The 24,796-nt window shown below is 35.2% G+C and overlaps 1 protein-coding gene across 7 annotated transcripts in view; it reads left to right on the top strand.

Annotated features, from left to right (window-relative positions):
• Positions 1 to 24,796, top strand: part of VPS13B (vacuolar protein sorting 13 homolog B) — a 792,142-nt gene that overhangs the window by 100,449 nt on the left and 666,897 nt on the right. For all 7 annotated transcript variants that reach the window (XM_059165934.1, XM_059165936.1, XM_059165932.1 and 4 more), the window contains exons 13-15: positions 6,805 to 6,996; positions 9,617 to 9,786; positions 12,591 to 12,785. In XM_059165934.1, coding sequence (XP_059021917.1) covers positions 6,805 to 6,996; positions 9,617 to 9,786; positions 12,591 to 12,785 — 557 coding nt within the window. The remainder of the gene's footprint in view (positions 1 to 6,804; positions 6,997 to 9,616; positions 9,787 to 12,590; positions 12,786 to 24,796) is intronic.

Genomic DNA, 24,796 nt, shown 5'->3' with positions numbered 1-24,796 from the left:
TATTTGCTTATGTATGTTCAGTGTGAGAAACTGGTAATTGGTTAACTTTTAAATTTTTCATTTCCAAGAATAGGATACAGTGTTACAAATATTTTAGCCCTTAACTTTTTTTCCAACAACTATTAGAGTATAACATACAAATTGGAAATCTCTATATGTTTATATATGGAATAACAGAATTATAATGGAAATACCTGTGTGTAATAAATTTAAATTATTTTTTGTCTGTGGTCGTGAGACTAAAGATTAAACTGCAATCCTTTGTTTGAAATTATAGAAAAGTAATTTTGAAAAACAACTTTTAAAAAAGTTATTAGCAAGTGTGGACACAGGGGCACCTAGGTGGCTCAGTTGGTTAAGCATCTGCCTTAGGGTCCTGGGATCGAGCCCTGCATCAGGCTCCCTACTCAGCAGGGAGTCTGTTGCTCCCTCTCCTTCTGATTTTCCTCCCTGCTTATGCTCTCTCTGTGTCTCAAATAAATAAATAAATTCTTTAAAAAAGTGTGGATACAGAACTTTTGTGTTTAAATGGGCCTTCATAGATTCTAAAGGTATTAAGTGCTGGGAAGCCTTACTTGCCTATTTCTGTTTGAATAAATAAAGAATTAGAAATTACCAAGCTGAGGAGTCCAGGAGTCCAAGGTGATGGAGGAGTAGGAGACTGTAGTTTTGTCTGGTCCTAGGAGTTCAGCTTAGATAGCTTTGAAATCATTCTGAACCCCTGCAAACATAATTGGAGATCTAAGAAAAGAATAGCTGCACCTCTACAAATAGAAAAGCAAATACTTTCTGCAAGAATGACAAGATGGAAAAACCACCTCCCAAAAGAGGACAAGAGGGAGCACTGACTACCAGGGACCTAATCAGTATAGATATAAGCAAGATGTTGGAACTAGAGTTCAGAATAACAATGATAAAGATAACTAGCTGGGCTTGAAAAAAGCATAGAAGACACTAGAGAATCCCTTTTGGTAGAAATAAAGAAATAAAATCTAATCAAGTTGACATCAGAAAGGCTCTTAATGAGATGCAATAAAAATTGGAGGCTTGAACTCCAATTCTGAGGCAGAAGAGAGAATTAGTGATATAGAAGACTAAGTGATGGAGAATGAAGAAGCTGAGAGAAACACCTGGTTGGCTCAGTCAGTTAAACATCTACCTTCAGCCCAGGTCATAATCCCAGGGTTCTTGGATCAAGTTCTCTATCAGGGTCCTTGCTCAGCAAGGATCCTGCTTCTCCCTCTGCTTGCTGCTTACCCTACTTGTGTGCTCTATCGTTCTCTCTGACAATTAAATGTATAAAATCTTAAAAAAAAAAAAAGTTGAAGAAAGAGAAAGAAACAACTACTGGATCATGAAGGGAGAATTCAAGAGACAAGTGATACCAGAAAATGAAACAGTAGAGTAATTGGGATCCAGAAGATGAGGAAAGAGAGAGCAGGGTAGAAGGTATATTAGAGCAAATTATAGTGGAGAACTCCCTAACTGGGGGAAGGAAACAGGCACTCAAATCCAGGAGGCACAGAGAACCCTCCTCAAAATCAATAAAAATAGAACAACACCTCAATATATAATAGTGAAACTTGCAGATCTCAGAGACAAAATCCTGAAAGCAGCTTGGGACAAGAAGTCCGTAACCTACAAGGGTAGAAACATTAGAATGGCAGCAGACCTATCCTCAGAGACTTGGCAGGCCAGAAAGGACTGATATGATATATTCAGGATGCTAAATGAGAAAAATATGCAGCCAAGAACACTTTATCCAGCGAGGATGTCATCAAAATAGAAGGAGAGATAAAAAGCTTCCAGGACAAACAAACTAAAATAATTTATGATAACTAAACCAACCCTGAAGGAAATATTAAAGGGGATCCTTTAAGTGATCAGATAGCCCAAAAGTAACATAGACCAGAAAGGAACAGAGACAATATACAAAAACAGTGACTTTATAGGTAATACAGTTGCACTAACTTCCTATCAGTAGTTGCTCTGAATGTGAATGTACTAAATGCCGCAATCAAAAGACACAGGGTGTCGGATTGGATAAAAAAACAAGGCCCATCATACGCTATCTTCAAAAGACTCATTTTAGACCCAAAGTCACCTCCAGATTGAAAGTGAGGGTGTGGAAAACCATTTATCATGCTAATGGACATCAAAATAAAGCTGGGATGGCAATCCTTATATCAGACAAATTAGATTTTGAACAAAAGACATAAAAGATGAGGGACACTGTATCATAATTAAAGGGTCTATCCAACAAGATCTAAGAATTGTAAACATTTATGTCCTTAACATGAGAGCAGCCAATGACATAAACCAATAACAAAATTAAAGAAACACATTGATAATAATATAATAATAGTAAAGGACTTTAACACCCTCCTCACTGCAATCGACAGATCATCTAAGCAGAAGATCAAAAAGGAAACAAGGGCTTTGAATGACACACTGGAGCAGATGGATTCACAGATAAGTTCAGGACATTTCAACCTAAAGCAACAGAATACACATTCTTCTCAAGTGCACATGGAACATTTTCCAAAATAGACCATATCCTGGGTCACAGATCAGGTCTCAATTGGTACCAAAAGATCTCCAGAATAGATCACATCTTGGGTCACAGATCAGGTCTCAGCTGGTACCAAAAGATCATCCTCTGCATATTTTCAGACCACAGTGCTTGAAACTTGAACTCAATGACAAGAGGACATTTGGAAATAACTCAGATACATGGAGGTGAAAGAACATCCTACTAAAGAATAAATGGGTCAAACAGGAAATTAAGGAAGAATTAAAAAAATTCATGGGAACAAATGAAAATGAAAACAAAACTGCTCTGAACCTTTGGGATGCAACAAAGGTGGTCCTAAGAGGGAAGTATGTAGCAATACAAGCCTTTCTCAAGAAACAAGAAAGGTCTCAAATAAAAAACCCAACCCTACACCTAAAGGAGCTGGAGAAAGAATGGCAGATAAAATCTAAAGCCAGCAAGAGACGAGAATTAAGAAAGATTAGAGCAGAAATCAGTGAAATAGAAACCAAAAGAACAGACCAGATCAATGAAATTAGGAGATGTTTCCTTGAAGGAATTAATAAGATTGCTAACCCCCTAGACAGACTTATCAAAAAGAAAGGAGAAAGGACCCAAATAAATAAAATAATGAGTGAAAGAGGAGAGACTAGTACCAATAACAAACAAATACAAACAATTTAAGAACATATTTTGAACAACTATATTCCAACAAATTAGGCAGTCTGGAAGAAATGGATTCATTCCTAGAGATGTATGAACTATCAAAACTGAAATGGAAAGAAATAGAAAACATTAATGGACTCATAACCTGCAAGGAAATTGAAGCAGAAATCAAAAATTCCACAACAAACAAGAGCCTAGGACTGGTTGGCTTCCCAGGGGAATTCTACCAAAAAGGTAAGTAATACCTGTTCTTCTTTCAAAAAATAGAAATAGAAGAAAAACTTCCAAACTCTATGAGGCCAGGATTACTTGATCCCCAAAACCAGACAAAGACTCCACCAGAAAGAATTACAGACTAATATTCCTGATGAACGAGGATGCAGAATTCTCACCAAAATACTAGCCAGTAGGATCCAACAGTACATTAAAAGGGTTATTCACCACAAACAAGTGGAATTTGTTCCCATGCTACAAGGGTGGTTCAACATCCACAAATCAATCAACATGATACACTACATTAATAAAATTGACAAAGTACAGCATACTTTCTTGATTAAAACTCTTCACAGTGTAGGTATAGAGGGAACATACCCCAGGATCATAAAAGCCATGTATCAAAAGCCCACAGAGAATCTTGTTCTCAATGGAGAAAAGCTGAGAGTTTTTCCTCTAAGGGCAGGAACACACAGGAATGTCCATTCTCACCAGTGTTGTTAAACATAGTACTAGAAGTCCTAGCTTCAACAGTCAGATAACAAAAAGAAATAAAAGGCATCTGAGTGGGCAGAGAAGTCAGACTCTCACTCTTCACAGAGGACATGGTATTCTATGTGGAAAACCAAAGAACTCCTGCCCCAAAATGCTAGAACTTGTACAGGAATTCAGGGAAGTGGCGGGATATAAAATCAATGCATAGAAATCAGCTGCAATTTTATATACTAACAATGAGACAGAAGAAAGAGAAATTAAGGAGTCAATTCCATTTACAATTACAAATCCCCAAACCCATGAGATACTTAGGAATAAACCTAACCAAAGAGGCAAAGGATCTGTACTCAGAAAACTAAAAGAACACTCATCAAAGAAATTTGAGGAAGACGCAAAAAAATGGAAAAATGTTCCATGCCCCTGGATTGGAAAAACATATTGTTAAAATGTCTTTGCTGCCTAGAGCAATCTATATATTTCAATGCAGTCCTTATCAAAGTTCTGTCAACTTTTTTCACAGGGCTGTAATGTACTAAAATTTGTATGGAGTCAGAAAAGTCCCTGAATGGCCAAAGGAATGTTGAAAAAGAAAACCAAACCTTGATGGCATCACAATTCTATTACAATTCTATTGTATTACGAGCTCTATTACGAGCTCTATTACAAAGTTGGAATCATTAAGACATTATGTTACTGGCACAAAAACAGCCACATAGATCAATTGAACAGAATAGAGAACCCTAAAATGGATCTTCAGCTCAGTGGTCAACTCATCTTCGACAGAGCAGGAAAGAATATCTAATGGAAAAAGGACCTTTCTCTTTAACAAATGGTGTTGGGAAATTGGACAGCCACATGCAGAAAAATGCATGTATAAGAATGCTATGTATAAGAATGGACTCAAAGTGGATGAAAAGCCTAAAAGTGAGATCAAAATCCATCAAATCCTAGAAGAGAACACAGGCAGCAGCCTCTGTGACCTCATCTACATCAACTTCTGGCTAGACATGTCTCTAAAGGCAAGGGAAGCAGGGCAAAAATGAACTATTGGGACTTGATCTAGATAAAAAGCTATTGTACAGCAAAAGAAACTAGAAAAAAACAAAAGACAACCTACAGAATGGGAGAAGATACTTACAAATGTCTTACCAGGTAAACGGCTAGTATCCAAAATGTGTAAAGAATTTCTCAAACTCAACACCCAAAGAATAAAAAATCCAGTCAGGAAATGGGCAGAAGATGTGATCAGGCATTTCTCCAAAGAAGGCCTACAAATGGCCAACAAACACATGAAAAAATGCTTCACATCACTTGGCATCAGGGAAATACAAATCAAAACCACAGTGAGATACCCCCTCAAACTGGTGAGAATGGCCAAAATTAACAAGGCAAGAAACAACAGATGTTGGTGAGGATGTGTAGAAGTGGAACCCTCTTATATTATTGGTAGGCATGTAGGCATACAGGCACTCTAGGAAACACTATGGAGGCTCCTCAAAAAGTTCTAAATAGGGCTACCCTATGGCACAACAGTTACACTATTAGGGATTTACCCCAAATATACAAAAGTAGTAATCTGAAGGGCCAGCTGAACCCCAGTGTTTATAGTATGATGTCCACAATAAGATGTGTATATATATACAATGGAATACTACTCAGCCATCAAAAAATATGAAATCTTGCTATGTGCAATGACATGGATGGAACTAGAGGGTATTGTGCTAACTGAAATAAGTCAGAGAAAGACAATTATAGAATTTCACTCATGTGGAATTTAAAAAACAAAACAGGGAATCATAGGGAAATAAAGGGGAAAACAAGATGAAATCAGAGAGGGAGACAAACCATGAGAGACTCTTAATTATAGGAAACAAACTGAGGGTTGATGGAGGGGAAGGGGGTAGGGGAATGGGGTACCTGGTGACACAATATTACTATGTCAGTTGTATCTCAGTAAAGCTAAAAAAAAAAAACAAAACTAGAAATCACCATATGTTGTCATTTATAATGTGGAGTTATGTATTAAGAACAAATCTCTAATGTATGGAGTATACATATTAGTTAAGGAGAAGCACCTGTAGGTAGAGCCAGTATTTTTTTTAGAAGATAGCCGTTGGTTTCCACTTCAGTATATGGGTAGATAAGGGATTGAAGAATTTGGGGTTTGTATCATGTAGTCATAGTAATTTTGGTCTAGAAAAAGTTGGTCATAGTAATTTTGTTCTAGGAAAAAGTTTAAAGCCAGTAAAACCCATTGTTGTCTTCCATGATCACTATACAACTGTCACAGTGCCCTGTGAACATTTTTTTCAGCAAAATTTCTAAGATGAAATAGTAAAATGTAATTTCTTCTACTCAGCCTTTCTAATTAACATCATAGTATTGTGTATAGAATTATTGGATATTAGCCAGTTAGATTTTAGAGACTAATTTTCTAAGAATGAGCATTTAAATTTTGTTGCACTTCTTGTAACATTAAATAGATTATGGGAATAATTGTTATTTGAAGCAATGTTTTTTTGTTAATAATCACCATCTCATTTGTGTAGAGAAAAATGTAGATTAACAGTGTTCTTTGTATTCAGTCAGTGGAGAATTTTTTTAAAAAAGATTTTATTTATTTATTTGACAGAGAGAGAGAGATCACAAGTCGGCAGAGAAGCAGGCAGAGACAAAGGGGGAAGCAGGCTCCCTGCTGAGCAGAGAGCCCGATGTGGGGCTTGATCTCAGGACCCTGAGACCATGACCTAAGCTGAGGGTAGTGGCTTAAGCCACTGAGCCACCCATGGAGAATTGGTTTTAAGGCATTAACCTATAAGCTAAAAAGAGAAGAGTAATATTACAATTTAGTGTATCCGATTGCTTAAAATATTAACATGAGATGTGGTTTCTTGTAGGTTCTGCAAGTCAACAAGACTTTTCTTCAGGAAAAAGTGAAGATATGGGAACGGTTCGGGAGAAATCTACAAAAAGCCTTGTTATAGGTCCTCTTGATTTTCGTTTGGATAGCAGTGCAGTACATAGAATTTTGAAAATGATTGTTTGTGCCTTGGAACATGAATATGAGCCATATGGTGGGCTAAAACCAGGTTTGTTTTTGTCCTCATTTTGAATCTCTTGCTAGTTGATTTGAATGATTATAAAATCCAGTTTGTTGTAGTTTGCTAAATTACACTTTTTTTGTGTAATTTGCCTGTCTGATTTTCATGTATTTAGTTGTATGTAGAAGTTATGGGAGAGGTCAAGATTTGGAAATTATTTATATAAGTACTTTATTTACCAGTATTTGTCAGGATTTTAGTACCACACTTTTGTATACTTTTCCTCATGTATATTTCTGAAATAATGATCATTTTCCCACTTCGTGGTTTCTGAAGAGCAGACATGAAGATGGACTCTGAACATACAAGCTTAGCTTTAAGGAGACATAGCTCTTACTGGTAAAAAAACAATTTGTGGCTTACCTAATTTTTTCAATGTAGCATGAAGCTGTCAGAGTTTCCTAAAATACAAATTCATTTTTTATACAATAAAGCACTCTCTATTAGGACATAATAGCACATAAAGGACCCCCCTGACATTAGACAATGGCTTGAATTCTGACTCCTGCTTTTAGTGTTAGGAAATTTAAGTAACATAACTGATTTTTCATTTCTCTTAGTAATGAGTTTAATTATTGGGCTAGTGATGGTTAAATTGTCTCCTCAATATCTATTATTCTCTTATTTTATAGTAAAAGAAGTTTCTATGATAGCAATTCTTTTTTTAAAAATTTTTATTTATTTATTTGACAGAGATCACAAGTAGGCGGGGGGGGAGGGGGAGGCAGGCTTCCTGCTGAGCAGAGAGCCCAATGTGGGGCTCAATCCCAGAACCCTGGGATCATGACCTGAGCTGAAGGCAGAGGCTTAAGCCACTGAGTCACTCAGGTGCCCCCTATAATAGCAGTTCTTATGATAAAATTAAAGATAACACATTCCAAGTATAGTCACAGGACTTGAGGTTCTGACTACTGGATGGGAGCAGAACTTCAGTTAAGTGAATTTTGGGGCTGTGACTTTAAAAGGAAATACACACACTTTAAAAGGAAATACACACACCTTCCTTTTTTTTCTTTACCCTTCCTTCTGGGTGGAAAAAAATTATAATGGCAGGAGCTGGAGCTGCCATCTTTGACCCTGAAATGAAAGTTGCATGCTGAGGATAACAGCAATAAGATAGCAAGAACCTGGGTCTTTGGTTGCATGGTAGCACTGTCATCTCTTTACACTTAGATTGTAATATGAAATAAATTTCTGCTGTTCAAACTTTATTTGATTTTTGTCATAGCAAATTTATTCTTACCTATGTATTACACTGGTAGGACCAACTTCCAAAGATCAGTGCATGTAAATAGCATGTAACATTGTGTCTAGTGCATAAGAAGTGCTTGGCATGTTTCTGTAGTCATTTCTTATACTTTGCTTGCATGCCTACTTCATCCCAGACAATCATAAAAGGGCTAGAATAGTATGTATGAGATGGTTAAAATAAAAGACAGTGATAGTACCAAATGGGGAGAATGTGAAGAAACTACGTCACTCATCATTGCTGTTGGGAATGTAAAACAGACAGCCACTTCTGCAAACACTTTGGCAGTTTCTTTAACAACTAAACCTGTAACTACCAACTACTAACTACTAAATCTATAACTATTGCCTGTAACTAGTAGTCTAGCAACTGTGGGCATCTATTCCAGAAAAATGAAAACTTAGGTTCACACAAAAATCAATACCTAATTTGTTTTTCTCATGTGAAAATCCAAGCCAGTAGGTGCTCTAGTGGATTATGCTAAATGTTCCTTGAGGTTGTCTTTAGACCCAGAATTCTTTCTGTCTTAATATTCTACCATTCTTTGAGATGTATCTAATCTATGTGGTCAGTGTTGGCCCACTGTTGCAATATCTAATGTGAATCAACAGGAAATGTGGGGCAAGAGAAAATGGTAGTTATTGTGCTTTCATTTAATAATACAGCTCAGTCATCCTATTTACCAGAACTTAATAGTTTCTAAATGGCTCTTTATGTAAAAGGTTTGCTGATGTTTGGTTTGCATGCTTGCCAACACTTAGTATTAGTTTTTTTCATTTTAACCATTCTAGTGGGTCAGTAATGCTGTCATGTGACTTTATTTGCACTTATCTAATGCCTAATGATGTTATCTAGCTTTCCAAAGGATTTTTGGCAATTTAAAAATACCATCCTTTGCTTGTTCAAGGCTTTGTAGCCCATTTTTCTATTCAGTTGTTTATTATTGGTTTGTAAAAGGTTTTACATTAAAAAATTTTTAGTATGCTGTGGGTCCTTTGTATTGATATCTGTATCCATCTATCTGTGGCAAATATTATCTGTTTGTTGCTTGCTTTTGTATCATCTTAATGGTGTTTTTATTAACAGAAGCTGTTATTTTTTTAACAAAAGAGATTAAGAATTTCTTTAAAATATTTAAAAGTAATTTAAAATCAAATATGTAAATTTTTATATAGTAAAGACATATTTACATTCTACAGTAACTTTTATGAGTATAACATATTTGTTAAAGGTAACACATTATTTTGCAGTTGCTTCATTGTTGAAAAGAGAAATATAATTTGTCCTTAAAATTAGGGAACCAATTAATTCACTTATTTACAAATAATTTTTTATTAAATTTTCATTATTTTATTTTAGATATTAAGGATGAAAATGAAACAATACTGAATCCTGAAGAAGTGGCGTCTTTGGAGGAATATATTCCTACTCGACATACAAGTATTACTCTCCTCAAATGTACCTTCACTATTTTCATGGCTGAATTCAACTTGTTGGACCATTTGCTACCCGTCATTATGGGAGAAAAGGTATATTTTGCAGTTCACTACTTTTTTTTCTCATACATGCATATTTGCAAGTCCTATGATACTGTAAGAGGGAGGTGATAGAGTAAAAGAATATGTCCTTATATAATCATCCATGGTGATGTTAAAACAATGTAACTATGATTGTTAATTCTTACATGTGTATATGTGTCTACATATATATTATATATAAATAACCTCAAGCTAAGGCTGTATCAAGAAATGGTGAAGAGAGCATGGGCCTAAAAGTCAGTCCATATACAAACTATGACACTTTGCTTTGTATCTCTAAACCTGTTTCTGAAAAACAAAACAAAACATTTGTCAAGTGGGCTGACAGACTGAGTTGGTAAAGAAGCAGTAAGCCTAGATGGCTTCAGGTAGTTTATTACTTACATTGTAAACATAAAAGCAAATCATTAATCGTGTCAGCTTGCTGTGTCCCTTTCAGGACAGTCTTGAAACCAGAAGGCCAAAGTGACCTGCAGCACACACGTGCAACAACCATTAAGCAGAATACCCTTTGTCAAGGATTCAATTCCATGTCTCATCTAAGCAGTTACAGAGATTATAGCTATACATTGAGAATAGTAAGTGGAAACACCATATGTCACCTGAATGTGGGATGCTGATGAGAAAATGTCTCATTGCAGTTTCCCTCAAAAGAAGAAGGTGAGACATGGTCTTTTAGAAGCTCTGCAAGTCCTCCTATCTTGATGTGTTGTGAGAGTAACGGGATGTTCTCCTAAGGCTTAGGTCGGCTATGGCTGCATCTTGCTTTGTGGTCTGCACGGATTTGTGTAAGATTGTCAGGTTGTTGGCACAGAGCTGTTCCCTTACAGTAGCTAGCTCTTAGAATTATTTTTAGTATTAGATGAGATAATGCACATAAGCCATATGCACATATTAGGAACACAATAATTACTACTTTATTGTTAATGAGGACTTACTAGATTAGGCCATTGCTTTCTGAGTTTGCCATATACATAATAAAGTATTATTTGTTATCTTTAGTTTCTTTTGGTTATATTTCTTTTGATATGTACATAATGATGATTATAGAAATAAAAATGTCCTAACTTTAAATAAGAACTTGTGGAAGTATGACAAGGAATTGACTGTGATACGATAGTTTCATGTTGTGAAATGTTTCATATTTGCTCCATATTGTCCACTTGTAATTGTTATGTTGCTGAGTAAAGCGATCATCTTGGGAAAATTTCAGCAGAGAAAAAGCATGTCAGTATTAAACATTAACTTCAAAGCAGCTATGAGTAATGAGTTCAAGAAAGAGACAAAAAGAAAGAGACAAAAAAGTGGAAGATTTCAGAAGAGCCCTCAATCTATTAAAAAAAAAATCACATTCTGGAACTGAAAACTATAACACACATCAGAAATAAAAAGATGGAAAACAATTTAAATACAAATCACAGAAAATAGAGTGTAGCTGTTTTAATACCAGGAAGTGTGAGCTTAAGGCAAAAAAATATTATTAGAAATAGAGTATTAACTCTATGAATGGAACAACATAGATAGTTCTTATAGATGGCATGTTGAATTAAAGCAGGCAGTCAGGAGCAGGTACTGCATGATTCCATAATGTTCACAAACAGGCAAAACAAGTCTGTGGTGATTGCAGTGCAAATATTGGCTGCTTCTGGAGAGAGTCAGCTGATCTATTGCCTGAGAAGGGATATATTCTAGAGTGCCTGAAATGCGTGATGGTTACATATGTAAAATTTTATTGAGCTCTCCACTTAAGATTTATGTGCTTTACCATATGTTATACCTTAATCATCCAAAGTAAAGTCGTTTAAAAGAGCAATTGCTTTAGTAAGTAGTGGTTTACAAATTATTAATAAAAAGTTAAAAAAGCATGTTCAAGCAAATAGGTTCAACTTAGTCGATTTTAGGCCCAGTGTATCTCAATAATGGCACTTTTGGCTTTTTGGACTTGGAGAGTATTGTGTAGCATTTACTATTTTTAGCCAGTCTTTACTCTGCTAAGTGCTAGTACTGCTCCGCAGTTGTGACAATGGAAGACAGAAAGAACAGTGAAACCTCTCTCCCACAGATTTTCATATACATCTAAGGTCATACTGTTTCTCGTTGAGAATGACAGTATAGCATTTTAAGGAAGTAAGTTAGTTTTAGGACCAGCAGGGATTGTTTGCTAATCAGGGTTCATTCTGTGGACATCTTGATACCTACTTGCATTTATTTGGAAGCTTAGAAAGGTTCTGTAACACTGAAAGTACCAAGCCTAACTTGAGATTCTTAGGATTTTATGAGGCTTTAATGTATGTATTGTTAGATACGATATGTATTGTAGATACGATATGGATCAGAAGTTATTCCTCTTTGCGGGTTTTGCTTCTTGTGTCTGTGAAACTGTCTGGAGTAGTTAGTCCCTTCATCATCTAAATGTGAATAAAGGACAAGAAGACAACTGGTGGGTGGCTCTGGGATATCCAGGTCAATATTTGGGAATGGTTGAGCTTAAGAAAATACCATTCAATGTAAGGAGGAGCACATAGTGAACTATCCTAGTTGGTTGAAAAATAAAAAGTTTAACCAAATGGGTAGTAAAAATTTTACAGTAAATATGCATTTTTTTGAAATCTAGGACATACTTAAAAATATATAGAAGACATTTGTATTTGGTTATGGTAAGAGAGTCCCATAGAAAATCATTTCTAGATTGATTTGATAACATTGCAAAATGTGCCAGTCTGAGGCTTGTGTGGGGGCATTGCATGTTAGTCACTGTTTTCCTGAGTTATAAAGTGAACTTTATTATTTTCCAGAACTCAAGTAACTTCCTGAATGCTACAAACTTCCAGTCTCTTCGGCCTTTGCCATCCATTCAGATATTAGTGGATAAAATTAATCTGGAACATTCTGTGCCAATGTATGCTGAACAGTTGGTGCATGTGGTCAGCAGCCTTACTCAGCCTTCTGATAATCTGCTTCATTATTGCTATGCACACTGCTATCTTAAGGTATGAAAAGTGAATTTTCTTGTTTATTAGTATGTTTGGCTTTGGGAAAATTAAGTATTTTTTTTCTTAGATTTGTAACTTCATGGAATTAGTACCCCCATAAGATGAGATTTCAATGATACGTATATATTCATTATTCAACATAATTAAATGAAAGTATACCTATTTTAAAGTTACTCAATTATTTGGGATTAGCTTGATGTTTATACGTGTATATGTTTATAATACACCTACAGGTTCATAATGTTAATTATGGTTTTTGAAGATTTTTTAAAAAAAATGTTTATTTTAGAAGTGAGGAGAAGGGACAGAGGGAGAGACTCTTCACACTGACTCCCTGCTGAGAGTGGAGCCCAATGCAGGCTCAGTCTCATGATCCATGAAATCATTACTTGGGCTGAAACCAAGAGCTGGTCAGTCAGAGGACTGAGCTACCCAAGCATCCTGATTTTGAAAATTTTATCTGTCATCAATGATAAATATAAGTAGTGTGAAGGAATACTTAGTTTATAAGAATGTTTTAAAGAGTCATGATTTCTTTGAGGGGAACATTTTTGTGAGACAATGCTTTATAAAGAAGGTTTAACACTTTTGGTTGTTGTTTCTTTCCTCTTAACTGAATTCATGTTAATTTCTGGATACAAAGAGAATGCTTAATGAGTTAAATTGGGTTAAATAGCATTAATTATTGTAGGCTTTACTGAGCTTTTCCTTATTTTCTTGGTAAATAATACATCCCAGGGGTGCCTGGGTGGCTCAGTTGATTAAGCATCATACTCTCAATTTCCTCTCAGGTCATGATGTCAGGGTTATGAGATCCAGCTCTGCATTGGGCTCTGCACTGAGCATGGAACCTGCTTAAGATTCTCTTTCTTCCTCTCTGTGCCCCCCTTCTCTGCCCCTGTTGTGCACTCTCAAAAAACAACAATAAAAATATCCCATTGTAGGTACATAAAGATAAATTCAAATGTTGAGTAATAAGTGTTTTTGCAAAGCAAACAGAACTATAGTCAAAGTGGAGTTAGCATATATCTAACCAAATTCTTTTATAGATTAAAGAAAACGTTACAAACATATTCAAGAATAAGAACTAAAAATATACTAAATTCATGTAAAGGACTCCAAAATTAGAGGAATCCAAAAGTAGATTTTACTGGTTCATGCTTCATTGTTCCATGTTTCAAAGTTCTTAAATACTTGCATATTTGTAGAATAAAAGGAAACAAATGTAAATATAAGTTTTACACCGCCTGTAGTTTTAAGATGGTGAAATTTGTTTTCAAATCATGTAGTGAAGATGAACATGTTTTCTTCTAGTCCATGCAAAGCCCATTTTTAAGAGGATGGAGGAAACTCCACTCCCTTGGTGAGAGAGTGACACTGTCATGTTGCGAAGGGCTGTGGACACCGGAAAGTGTAATTCATTAGGACCATTATTAAAATTATCTACCACAGTATTTTATGTCATATGGAGAGCAGGAGAAAGTAATTTTGAAAGCTAGATATGTAGGTAATATTTTATATTTGTGCCGTTTAATTCACTCCCATAATTATTACTTAGGTGTATTTTTTTATAATAGTATGACTTGAATATCAGATTATAATGTTGAGAATATTTGCCTTGTTATTGAAACAGGACTAATTTTAGGCAGTTCACTAATCTTTCCAAGGTATTCTACTTAGGTAGGATTCATCAATTTGGTAAATATTAGATTCCTTATATATTGCAGACACTCAGCATTGAAGATGAATAAGGTGTATCCTGTCCTTAAGGAGAATGATCACCAAAGCCATTGGTCACCAATCTAATATGATTGTACTCCATACTGAGATTAAAGTTACTGGGATAGTTGTTTACTACTATTGTTACCATGTTAAAAGCTCACTTAAATTTCCAGGGTAATGTAGGTGGCTAAGTCAGTTGAGTGTCTGACTCTTGATTTTTGGCTCAGTTCATGATCTCAGGGTTGGGAGATTGAACCTCTTGTTCAGATCGGTGCTCAGCTTGGAGTCGGCTTAGGATTCTCTCTCTTTTCCCTCTGTCCCTCCCCTAGCTCATGCTATTGGTCTTTCTCTCAATAAATAAATAAAGTCTTGAAGAAACATTTTCAGGGTAATGTAAAAGTTAGTTATGGTGTAATCCAGATAACATTATGTTTTGGGAAAAGGTCTTGCTTTTTTTTTTTTTTTTTTTTTAAAGATTTTTATTTATTTATTTGACAGAGATCACAAGTAGGCAGAGAGATGGGCAGAGAGAGGAGGAAGCAGGCTCCCTGCTGAGCAGAGAGCCCAGTGCGGGGCTCGATCCCAGGACCCTGGGATCATGACCCAAGCTGAAGGCAGAGGCTTTAACCCACTGAGCCACCCAGGCACCCCAGGTCTTTTGCTTTTATGCATATTACTATCTAGTTGTCTTTTGTATTTTGGTTAATTTGAGTAGAGCTCTGTTTAATGGATAAGCCAAATGTTCTAGGAGGTTTGGTGTTGGGCAGAGCAGGAATATTATATGTAGAAAAACTTGTCATTGATATTAAGAATATTGAGTATTTTGGGGCACTTGGGAGACTCAGTTATTTAAGTAGCTGCCTGTGGCTCAGGTCATGAGCCCAGGGTCCTGGGTTTGAGCCCTGAGTCAGGCTCTCCACTCAGTGGGGAACCTGCTTCTCCCTCTCCCTGCCCATCCCCATGCTCTCTCATGTACATGCTCTCTCTCTCAAATAAATAAAATCTCGAAAAAAAGAATATTGAATATTTTAAAAAGTAAAGCCTTGGGTATTGAATATATCATTGTATTTTTGATGCTTCTTTAGTGGCCTGCTCCTTTTTTTTTTTTTTTTAAAGAATTTTTATTTTAGAGAGCTAAAGGGTAGTGGGAGGGTCAGAAGGAAAGGAGAGAGAATCAGACTCTCTGCTGAGCTTGTAGCCTGCCTCAGGAAGTGGTGGGAGGAGGTAGTGGGTGAGGGTTAGGGGCTTGATCCCAAGACCTGAGAGATAATGACCTGAGCTGAAATCAAGAGTCAAATGCTCAACTGACTGAGCCACTAAGGCACCCCTGGCCTGGTCCTTTTTTAAAAAAAATTTATTTGTCAGAGAGAATGCATACACAAGCAGGGGGAACAGCAGGCAGAGGGAGAAGCAGATGCAGGGAGGCTGATACAGTGCTCAATCCAAGGACTTTGGGATCATGACCTGAGCCGAAGGCAGATACTTAACCAACTGAGCCACCCAGGCGTCCCCGGCCTGGTACATTTTTAAATGGTCAGGATTTGGTAGAGAGTTTTAGTTTATATTTGTAGTATTTGGAACTGACTCAAAAATACTGATTTGTCGTAAAGTTTATAGCAGTTCATGTTACTTGGCGTAATTACTCAGACTTTTGAGGAGGTTTACCAAGATTAATTTTCCTATTATGGTGTTAAAATATTACAATAGAGGATTTAAATGTGTATTTCATGTGTGTGGCATTTTAGACCCTAAGTAATTTTCAGTTAAATACTGAAACAAATGCTCAAGTTTTAATTTTATATACCTAAACTTGACTGTATTGACCATATAATAAAATGGTATGTAGCACCTATTTTGTGTAATGAAATTTATTAATTGGGAGAGTTGACATGGATGTGTGAAGAAACCCCACAGGTGGAACTTTCATATGTCTTACCAAATCTTCTTTATTTAACTGGTAAAACCATCCTTTGACTATATATGGCATCATGTAGCTAAGTCATTGCAAAGCATCTGATGTTTGAAACATGAGTAAGTTCATGGAAGTGCCCTATAAGCTATAGAATAATACTTGAGTTTAAGGCCTTTTTACCTCACAAGGATCAGCTATGGCATGTGCTTCAGAGTGATCACAAAGATTATAGTAGTATCAAAATCCTTTGGATTTCTTAGATTTGGTAATTTTCAACCTCAAGAAAATAATTTTCTCCAGGATTTGGAGAAATGGTGCTTTCATATGTGGCCGGTGGGTGTATAAAATGGTATCATTTTGGACAATACTTTTGCAGGACCTAAAATATTTGAAAACAAATTTACCTTATACCCATCTATTCCAATTTTCAGTGTATATCCTATAACAGGGGTCAACAAACTTTTCTTTAAAAGGGCAGAGAGTAAATATTTTAGGCATTGTGGGCCAGGAGGCAAATAGGTACTTAGTTAATAAGAATAAATTTCCACAAATTTTGAGTTGATAAAATTAAAAATGTGATAGTCTTTTTTTGTAATTCAGTTTTACTAATGAGAAGAATGGGATTCTTTTTCTTGACATAACATTTCACCTCATTGGGGTTCCTGCTTAGTGTTTCCTATCACCAAACAGATTATAAATGTTCATATGTAAAAATTATTCTTAGTTTGTAGGCAATACAAAAATAGTCATTAAGTGAAATTTGATTTGTGGTTTGCTGACCTCTGCTCCTGAAAAAATTTTGCATATGGAGATAAATACAACTAGAGATCTCTATGTGCTCACATTGATAGCTTTCTACAATGTAATTTTTGGTGGGAATACCAGAAAGCATAATGGTATATATATATAAATGTAATGCTATTTATGTAAATAAAACAAAATGCTAAAGATTATTCACAGATATAAAAGAGTCTATGGAGGTAGATACAACCAAAATTCTTGAGAGTAGGTTTAAGTGGTTTAGGGGTGGTGTGGGGACCAGGGGAACTAGTATGAGTGTCATGGTTAAAGTAGACTTTAGATATGTTTTGAGGTTTTCTTTTTTTAAATAATGACTGTTGATAAAATTTACATACCATAAATTCACCTTTTTAGAAGAATAGAAATTAGTAATATTTAGTGTTTTCATAATTAATGCAACTGTCACCTCTATCTAATTTCAGAACATTTTCATCAATCCCAAAAGAAACCCTCTGCCTATTAGCATTCACTCACAATTTAAACTCCTCCCCTCCTATCCCTTATAACCACAAGCCTACTTTCTGTTTCTATGTATTTGCATATTCTGGACATCTCATGTAAATGAAATCATACAACATATGATTTCTTTCACTTGGCATAATATTTTCAAGTTTCATTCATATCATAGCGTGTATCGGGATTTTATTCCTTTTTTATGGCTGAATAATATTCCATTACATGAATATAGTGTATTTTGTTTATCCATTAATCTATTGATGGGCATTTGTGTTTCAAAATGTCCATTTTGGGGCATCTGGGTAGTTCAGTTGGTTGAGCATCTGACTGTTGATTTCAGCTCAGGTAATGATCTCAGGGTCACGGAATCAAGCCCTGCCTCAGCTCCTTGCTCAGCCAGGAGTTGGCTTGGATTCTCTCTCTCCTTCTCCCCGCTGCTAGCATGCACGCATGCTCATATGCATTTTGTCTTTCAAAGAAATAAATTTTTAAAAATGCGCATTTTGGACTATTAATAATGTAGTTACAAACATTAATGTATGTTTTTTGAGTGATAGCAAGTTTTCATTTCTTTTGGGAATATACCTGAGGGTGGAGTTGTGTGGTCAAATGGTAACTCTATTTTTAACATTTTTGGGAACTACCGAACTTTTTCCCAAAGGGATTGTTAAATTGTTTTCCTGTCTTAATACCATAGAATTTTTTATTTTTTCACATCTTTATTACATTTATTACTGCCTGTCTTTTTGATTTTAGTCATCTCAGTGGTTGTAAGGTGGCAACAGAAAAAAAATAATTTATTTTCTCAGTTAAATTGTTAGTGGAAGAAGAGAAAATATTTAATTTCTCTTCATAAGAAAAATACATACTTAATCAATTTCACTCCATAGTTTCTTTTTGTTTTAGTGGATACATGAACAGAAACTAGATTTAGAGGGTTTAAAGAATGAGTAGACAATGAAAAAAATAACGTAGCATTCTCCAGGCTTCTTTCAAGATACTTGCTTATTGAAAGTGAGAAATGGAATCTTGCTATTGGTTAGAGGAGAGATGATGTTTAGAAAATTTGTTTTTTTCTTTAAGAATAAGTGGAGAATCAAGCATACTTTTTTGGAGAGGGGAAGGAGAAAATGGAGGAAGCAAGGCAGAGTGAAATTATGAGCTAATAGATGAGCTAAATCAAATGAAGCATCATATTGCTGTTCCAGCAATACAGAATTTTGAAGAAATCCTTTATCCTTTTTGGACTTCATTTTTTCCATATGTGAAATGATTTACTTAATCTCTAAGCGATTTTAGCTCTGAAGTTCTAATTTTTAATCTGCTAGATTTGATTCCATGTTTTTCTCTTGAAGGCTTTTCCTTCCCAAAATGTTCATTATTCTGAATGCAGAACTCTCATTTATAATCATTCTTTACTTAGTTTTTGGATGTGCCAGTGTATTACTGTATGTGAATTAACTACTCTTTTTATTTTTTATTTATTTATTTTTATTTTTTTATTTTTTTAAAGATTTTTTATTTATTTGACAGAGAGAGATCACAGTAGGAGAGAGGAAGGGAAGAGATCACAGAGAGAGAGGAAGGGAAGCAGGCCCCCTGCTGAGCAGAGAGCCCGATGTGGGACTCGATCCCAGGACCCTGAGATCATGACCTGAGCCGAAGGCAGCGGCTTAACCCACTGAGCCACCCAGGCACCCTTAACTACTCTTTTTAAAACTGTTTTACTTTTTTAATTTTTGTAAAATATGTTTGATATAAAAATTACCATTGGAACAATTTTTTGGTGTATAGTTCAGGGAGAGTAACTACATTCATAATTGTGTAACTGTCGTTACCATCCATCTCCAGAATCTTCTCATCAACCCAAACTGAATCTCTGTTAAAGAATAATTCCCCTCTCTCCACTGTCCCTGGGTAACCACTGTTGTTCACTCTGTCTCTGTGAATTTGATTAGTTTAAGTATCTCAGATTAGTGGAATCACACAGTATATATCCATTTCACTGTTGTATTTTATTAGGTTACTGTCTGTAAGATTCATCCATGTCATAATGTACTATAAAGCTTGCTTAAAGTTAAGTCTGAATAATACTACATTCTGTGTATATACCACATTTTTTGTTAATCCACTCTTTTATTGATGAACACTTGGGTTGTATCCACATTTTGGGTAATACATATAATGGTAATATAAACATTGTCTGCAAATACATGTTAACTTCACTGATATTTTCTGTATATAGCTTGAAATGAAATGCTGAATAACATTGTAACTTTATTTTTTAAAACACAGTATATAATTATGCATAGCAGCTATGCTATTTTATATATATGTTTTTTCATCATTTAAATTTTTAAAAAACTTTTGATTTAAATTCCATTTAGTTACCATACAGTAAAATATTAGTTTCAAGTGTACGATAGAGTGATTCAACACTTCATACAACACCCAGTACTCATTACAGCAAGTGTACTTCTTAATCCCCATCACCTATTTTGTTTCACCCATTCCCTCATCCATCTTCCCTCTGATAACATCAGTTTGCTTTCTGTGGTTAAGAGTCTGTTTCTTTGGCCCCCCGGTGGCTCAGTGGGTTAAGCCGCTGCCTTCAGCTCAGGTCATGATCTCAGGGTCCTGGGATCGAGTCCCGCATCGGGCTCTCTGCTCAGCAGGGAGCCTGCTTCCTCCTCTCTCTCTGTCTGCCTGCTTCTCTGCCTACTTGTGATGTCTCTCTGTCAAATAAATAAAATAAAAAATCTTAAAAAAAAAAAAGAGTCTATTTATTGATTTGCCTCTTTTTTTTCCCTTTGGTCATTTGTCTTGTTTCTTAAATTCCACGTATGAATGAAATCATATGGTGTTTCTTTCTCTGACTGACTTACTTTACTTAGCATAATACCCTCTAGGTCCATCCATGTTGTTACAGATGGCAAGAGTTCATTTTTTTTTTTTTTTTTTTTTTAAAGATTTTATTTATTTATTTGACAGAGAGAAATCACAAGTAGATGGAGAGGCAGGCAGAGAGAGAGAGAGAGGGAAGCAGGCTCTCCGCTGAGCAGAGAGCCCGATGCGGGACTCGATCCCAGGACTCCGAGATCATGACCTGAGCCGAAGGCAGCGGCTTAACCCACTGAGCCACCCAGGCGCCCAAGAGTTCATTTTTTAATGGATGAGTAATATTCCATTGTATGTGTGTGTATACCACATCTTTAGCCATTCATCAGTGGATGGACGTTTGGGCTATTTCCATAATTTGGCTATTGCAGATAATGCTGCTTTTTAACATCAAGCTGCATGTATACCTTTGAATTCGTATTATTGTATTCTTTGGGTGAACACCTAGTCTTGCAGTTGCTGAATTGTAGTATAGTTCTATTTTCAACTTTTTGAGGAACCTCCATACTGTCTTCCACAGTGGCTGCACCAGGTTCCATTCCCACCAGTAGTGCACAAGAGTTCCCCTTTCTCCATATCCTTGCCAGCACCTGTTGTTGTTTTTTTTGTGTGTGTGTGTGTTGTTGATTTTAGCCATTCCGACAGGTATGGGGTGATATCTCATTGTAGTTTTGATTTGTATTTCCCTCATGATGAGTGATGTTGAGTGTCTTTTCAGATGTCTGTTGGCCATCTGTATATCATTTAGTGAAAAATATATACTTTTGTCTTCTGCCTATTTTTAAATTGGATTATTCATTTTTTGGGTGTTGAGTTGTGTAAGTTATTTTTATATATTTTGGATAGTAACTCTTAATTGGATATGTCATTTGAAAATATCTTCTCCCATTCTGTAGGTTGCCTTTTAGTTTTGTTGATTGTTTCCCTTGCTCTGCAGAGGCTTTTGATTTTGATGGAGTCCCAAAAGTTTATTTACTTTTGCTTTTGTTTCCCTTGCCTCAGGAGATGTATCTAGAAAAAAGTTGCTATGGCTAGTGTCAGGGAAATTATTGTCTGCAGTCTTCTCTTGGATTTTTATGTTTTCAGGTCTTATATTTAGGTCTTGCATCAATTTTGAGTTTATTTATTTATTTTTTGAATTTATTTTTGTGAATAGTTTGAGAAACCAGGCAAGTTTCATTTTTTGCATGTTGCTCTCCAGTTTTTCCAACACGATTTGTTGAATAGACTGTCTTTTTTCCATTGGATATTTCTTCCTGCTTTGTCACGTATTAATTGACCATATAGTTGTGGGTTCATTTCTGGGTTTTCTGTTCTGTTCCAGTGATCTATGTGTTTGTTTTTACGCCAGCACCATAGTGTTTTTATCCCTACAGCTTTGTAATATAGCTTGAAGTCTGGAATTGTGATGCCTCCAGATTTTCTTTTTCAAGATTGCTTTGGCTATTCAAGATCTTTTCTGGTTCCATACAAATTTTAGTATTATTTATTCCAGATCTGTGAAAAATTATTTTGATGGGAATTGCATTAAGTGTGTAGATTACTTTGGGTAGTATAGACATTTTAACAATATTTATTTTTCCAAACCATGGAAATGGAATATTTTTCCTTTTCTTTTGGTCCTATTCAATTCCTTTCATTAGTGTTTTATAGTTTTCAGAGTATGGGTCTTTGACCCTTTTGGTTAGGTTTATTCCTAGGTGCCTTATGGTTTTTAGTGGAGTTGTAAATGGGATTGATCCTTAATTTCTCTTTCTGCTTCTTCATTATTGGTGAAAGAAAAGCCACGTATTTATGGATTAACTTTGTTATGAAGGTAATGTTTTATTTTTTTGTTGGTCCCTTTAAGAAAGGAACATATCTTTAGCATGCTTGTTGTACTCTTATACTGAGTGTCTTATGATGAGAACAGCATAAAAATGATTTATTTTACATCACAATTACTATGTTTCCCTTCTCATTTACAGTTGGTATGTGATTTTTATAGCTTTTGCCTTTCATCATTGTAAATCCTAATTTAGCAAACTAATTTTTATTAAAAACTTACTAGGAGTTTTTTATATTTCTAAATCGACAGTTTTTTCTATTTATGTTAATTCAAGAATATTGCGAAGTGTTAAGATGCAGATGATATTTTTATTTTGTAATTGGATTTTTCTTTAAAAGGTGGCCCTGCATGTTGAATTGTTCATTTAGTGTGATGTGTAAGTCTTCTTATCAAGTTGACATTTCTTTCAGCTAAAATTTTTATTGGTAGTTACACTTACTGCTTTATACATTCTTACTGTTCATACTATTAGTTTGCAATGTTCAGTGCTTTTATTCTGTTTATGAATATATGAGCTATCCTTGGTGAAAGCAACTTCAACTCCTGTTGCATTGGTTTCCCTTTTTCTAGGTAAAGTTTTTGTAATCTTTTTTTTTTTTTTTAAAGATTTTATTTGTTTATTTGACAGAGATCACAAGTAGGCAGAGTGTCAGGTGGAGAGAGAGAAGGGGGAAGCAGGTTCCCTGCTGAGCAGAGAGCCTGATGCAGGGCTAGATCCCAGAACCCTGGGATCATGACCTGAGCTGAAGATAGAGGCTTTAACCCACTGAGCCACCCGGGCACCCCAAGTATTTATAATTTTGATCAAGTGCTGTTGACAAGTTAGTGGGTTATGTAGGTATTATAAATCTGTGTGTATCCTTACTGTAATTTAAAGGAGAGTTGGAAATTGGCTATTTTGAAATTATTTTTGATGTGGTAGATAGGTACTCTTTCATTATAATTTATATTTGCCAGAATCTTCCCTTAGAAACATCTTTGGACAGTATGTAAATTTAGTAAAAGTTTAAAAAATATTACAGAATAAGATACAGTTTCCCCAGAGTCCTTTGCAGTTCTGCAAACATCCAGCAGGGATCTCCTTTACACCCAGTTTCCATCTGAGTAAACTTAACGATAGTGTCTGTGATTATACTGTTGGGACATTTCATAGAATATTAGAAAGTGGCTTGAGAGAGTTCTTAGTTGAACACAGATAATCTAATATAAAATATTACCCTTATTCATACTTTAGGAATATTTAGAGATTGGACATTGGTTTAAAAATGTTTTATCTTAAGTGGTATTAATTATTGTAAACTTCAGAATTCTTTAAATGAGCCTTTAAGAGGAAATAAGAAATCCATGAAATTGCACAGTGCCTGGAAATTCTTGGTATACAGTGTTGCTCGGAACAAGTCTTCAAAGATAGTGTGTGTGAATAACTTAATTTTTAAGGTTGATCATTTAAGTATTAGAATCATTTATTTTTCCTTCTCAATTTTGGATTTCTTGCCACTTGGCTGATTGTAGTACTTACAGGATAGTAGGTGTATCACTTTCATTTTCTTTGATAGTAATTAGGTAAGTATGTTCTTTGAAATGCAGTTTTCTCTAAAAATATGTCATTCTAACTAATGTCTTATTTCCAAAAAAATTATTTTGTTCGCTTAGAACTGACTTTAGAGGGAGTGATTTCAGTTTGATAAATGGTAGGAACATAACAGCTTTTTGAAACCATTTGGAAGTAGTGTAATACTTTTTAAGAAATTAGTCATTAGTTTATAAGTTCATAAATGAAAGTATTTTGTTTTGAAATTTAGTGATTGAAAAATCTTAAACATGTTTCACTGTAGAACTAATCAGTTAATATAAATCCTAGAGATAGGAAGGTCAGTGCTTTATGAACCTAAGGAATAAAAAAAAAATAAAGATAAGTGTTAGGCTTAAGCTACTTCTATATGTTGTTGGGAAACAGTAACTCTATTTTGTATCCCTGTGTGTTAGTGTTTTTTGCTTGAGATGTTTATTTTTCCTCATTGGAAATAATCGGAGCAGAAATATAGTAAGTTCTCTGTAGTGTTTCATATATAATGTGATGTTATATTGGTTCTTCTGATTAAACCAAGTATACTGTTCAGGAATTTCCAGGAATGCTTATAAAAGTTTTGAGTGTGATCTGCTCATTTGAAGTATAAACATACGAAGAATAATTTATGCCATGTACCAAATTTCTGGGGGTGAAAAACCTCAGCCCTACAATTTTCACAAAAGAAAGGGAAAAGATGTAACATTTTAGGGTATATTTGGATATCCTTTTTGTGTGTCCATAATGTAAGTTAGAAGGCAAAATACATTTTTTGATAGTTTTTATTGTAATTACTGTTCTTTTAGACATTAAGTGATATTAAC

Source organism: Mustela lutreola, chromosome 3 (genome assembly GCF_030435805.1).
Source record: "Mustela lutreola isolate mMusLut2 chromosome 3, mMusLut2.pri, whole genome shotgun sequence".
NCBI lineage: Eukaryota > Metazoa > Chordata > Mammalia > Carnivora > Mustelidae > Mustela > Mustela lutreola.
The sequence above is the reverse complement of the archived record's forward strand: the minus strand, read 5'-3'. Positions and strand labels throughout refer to the sequence as shown.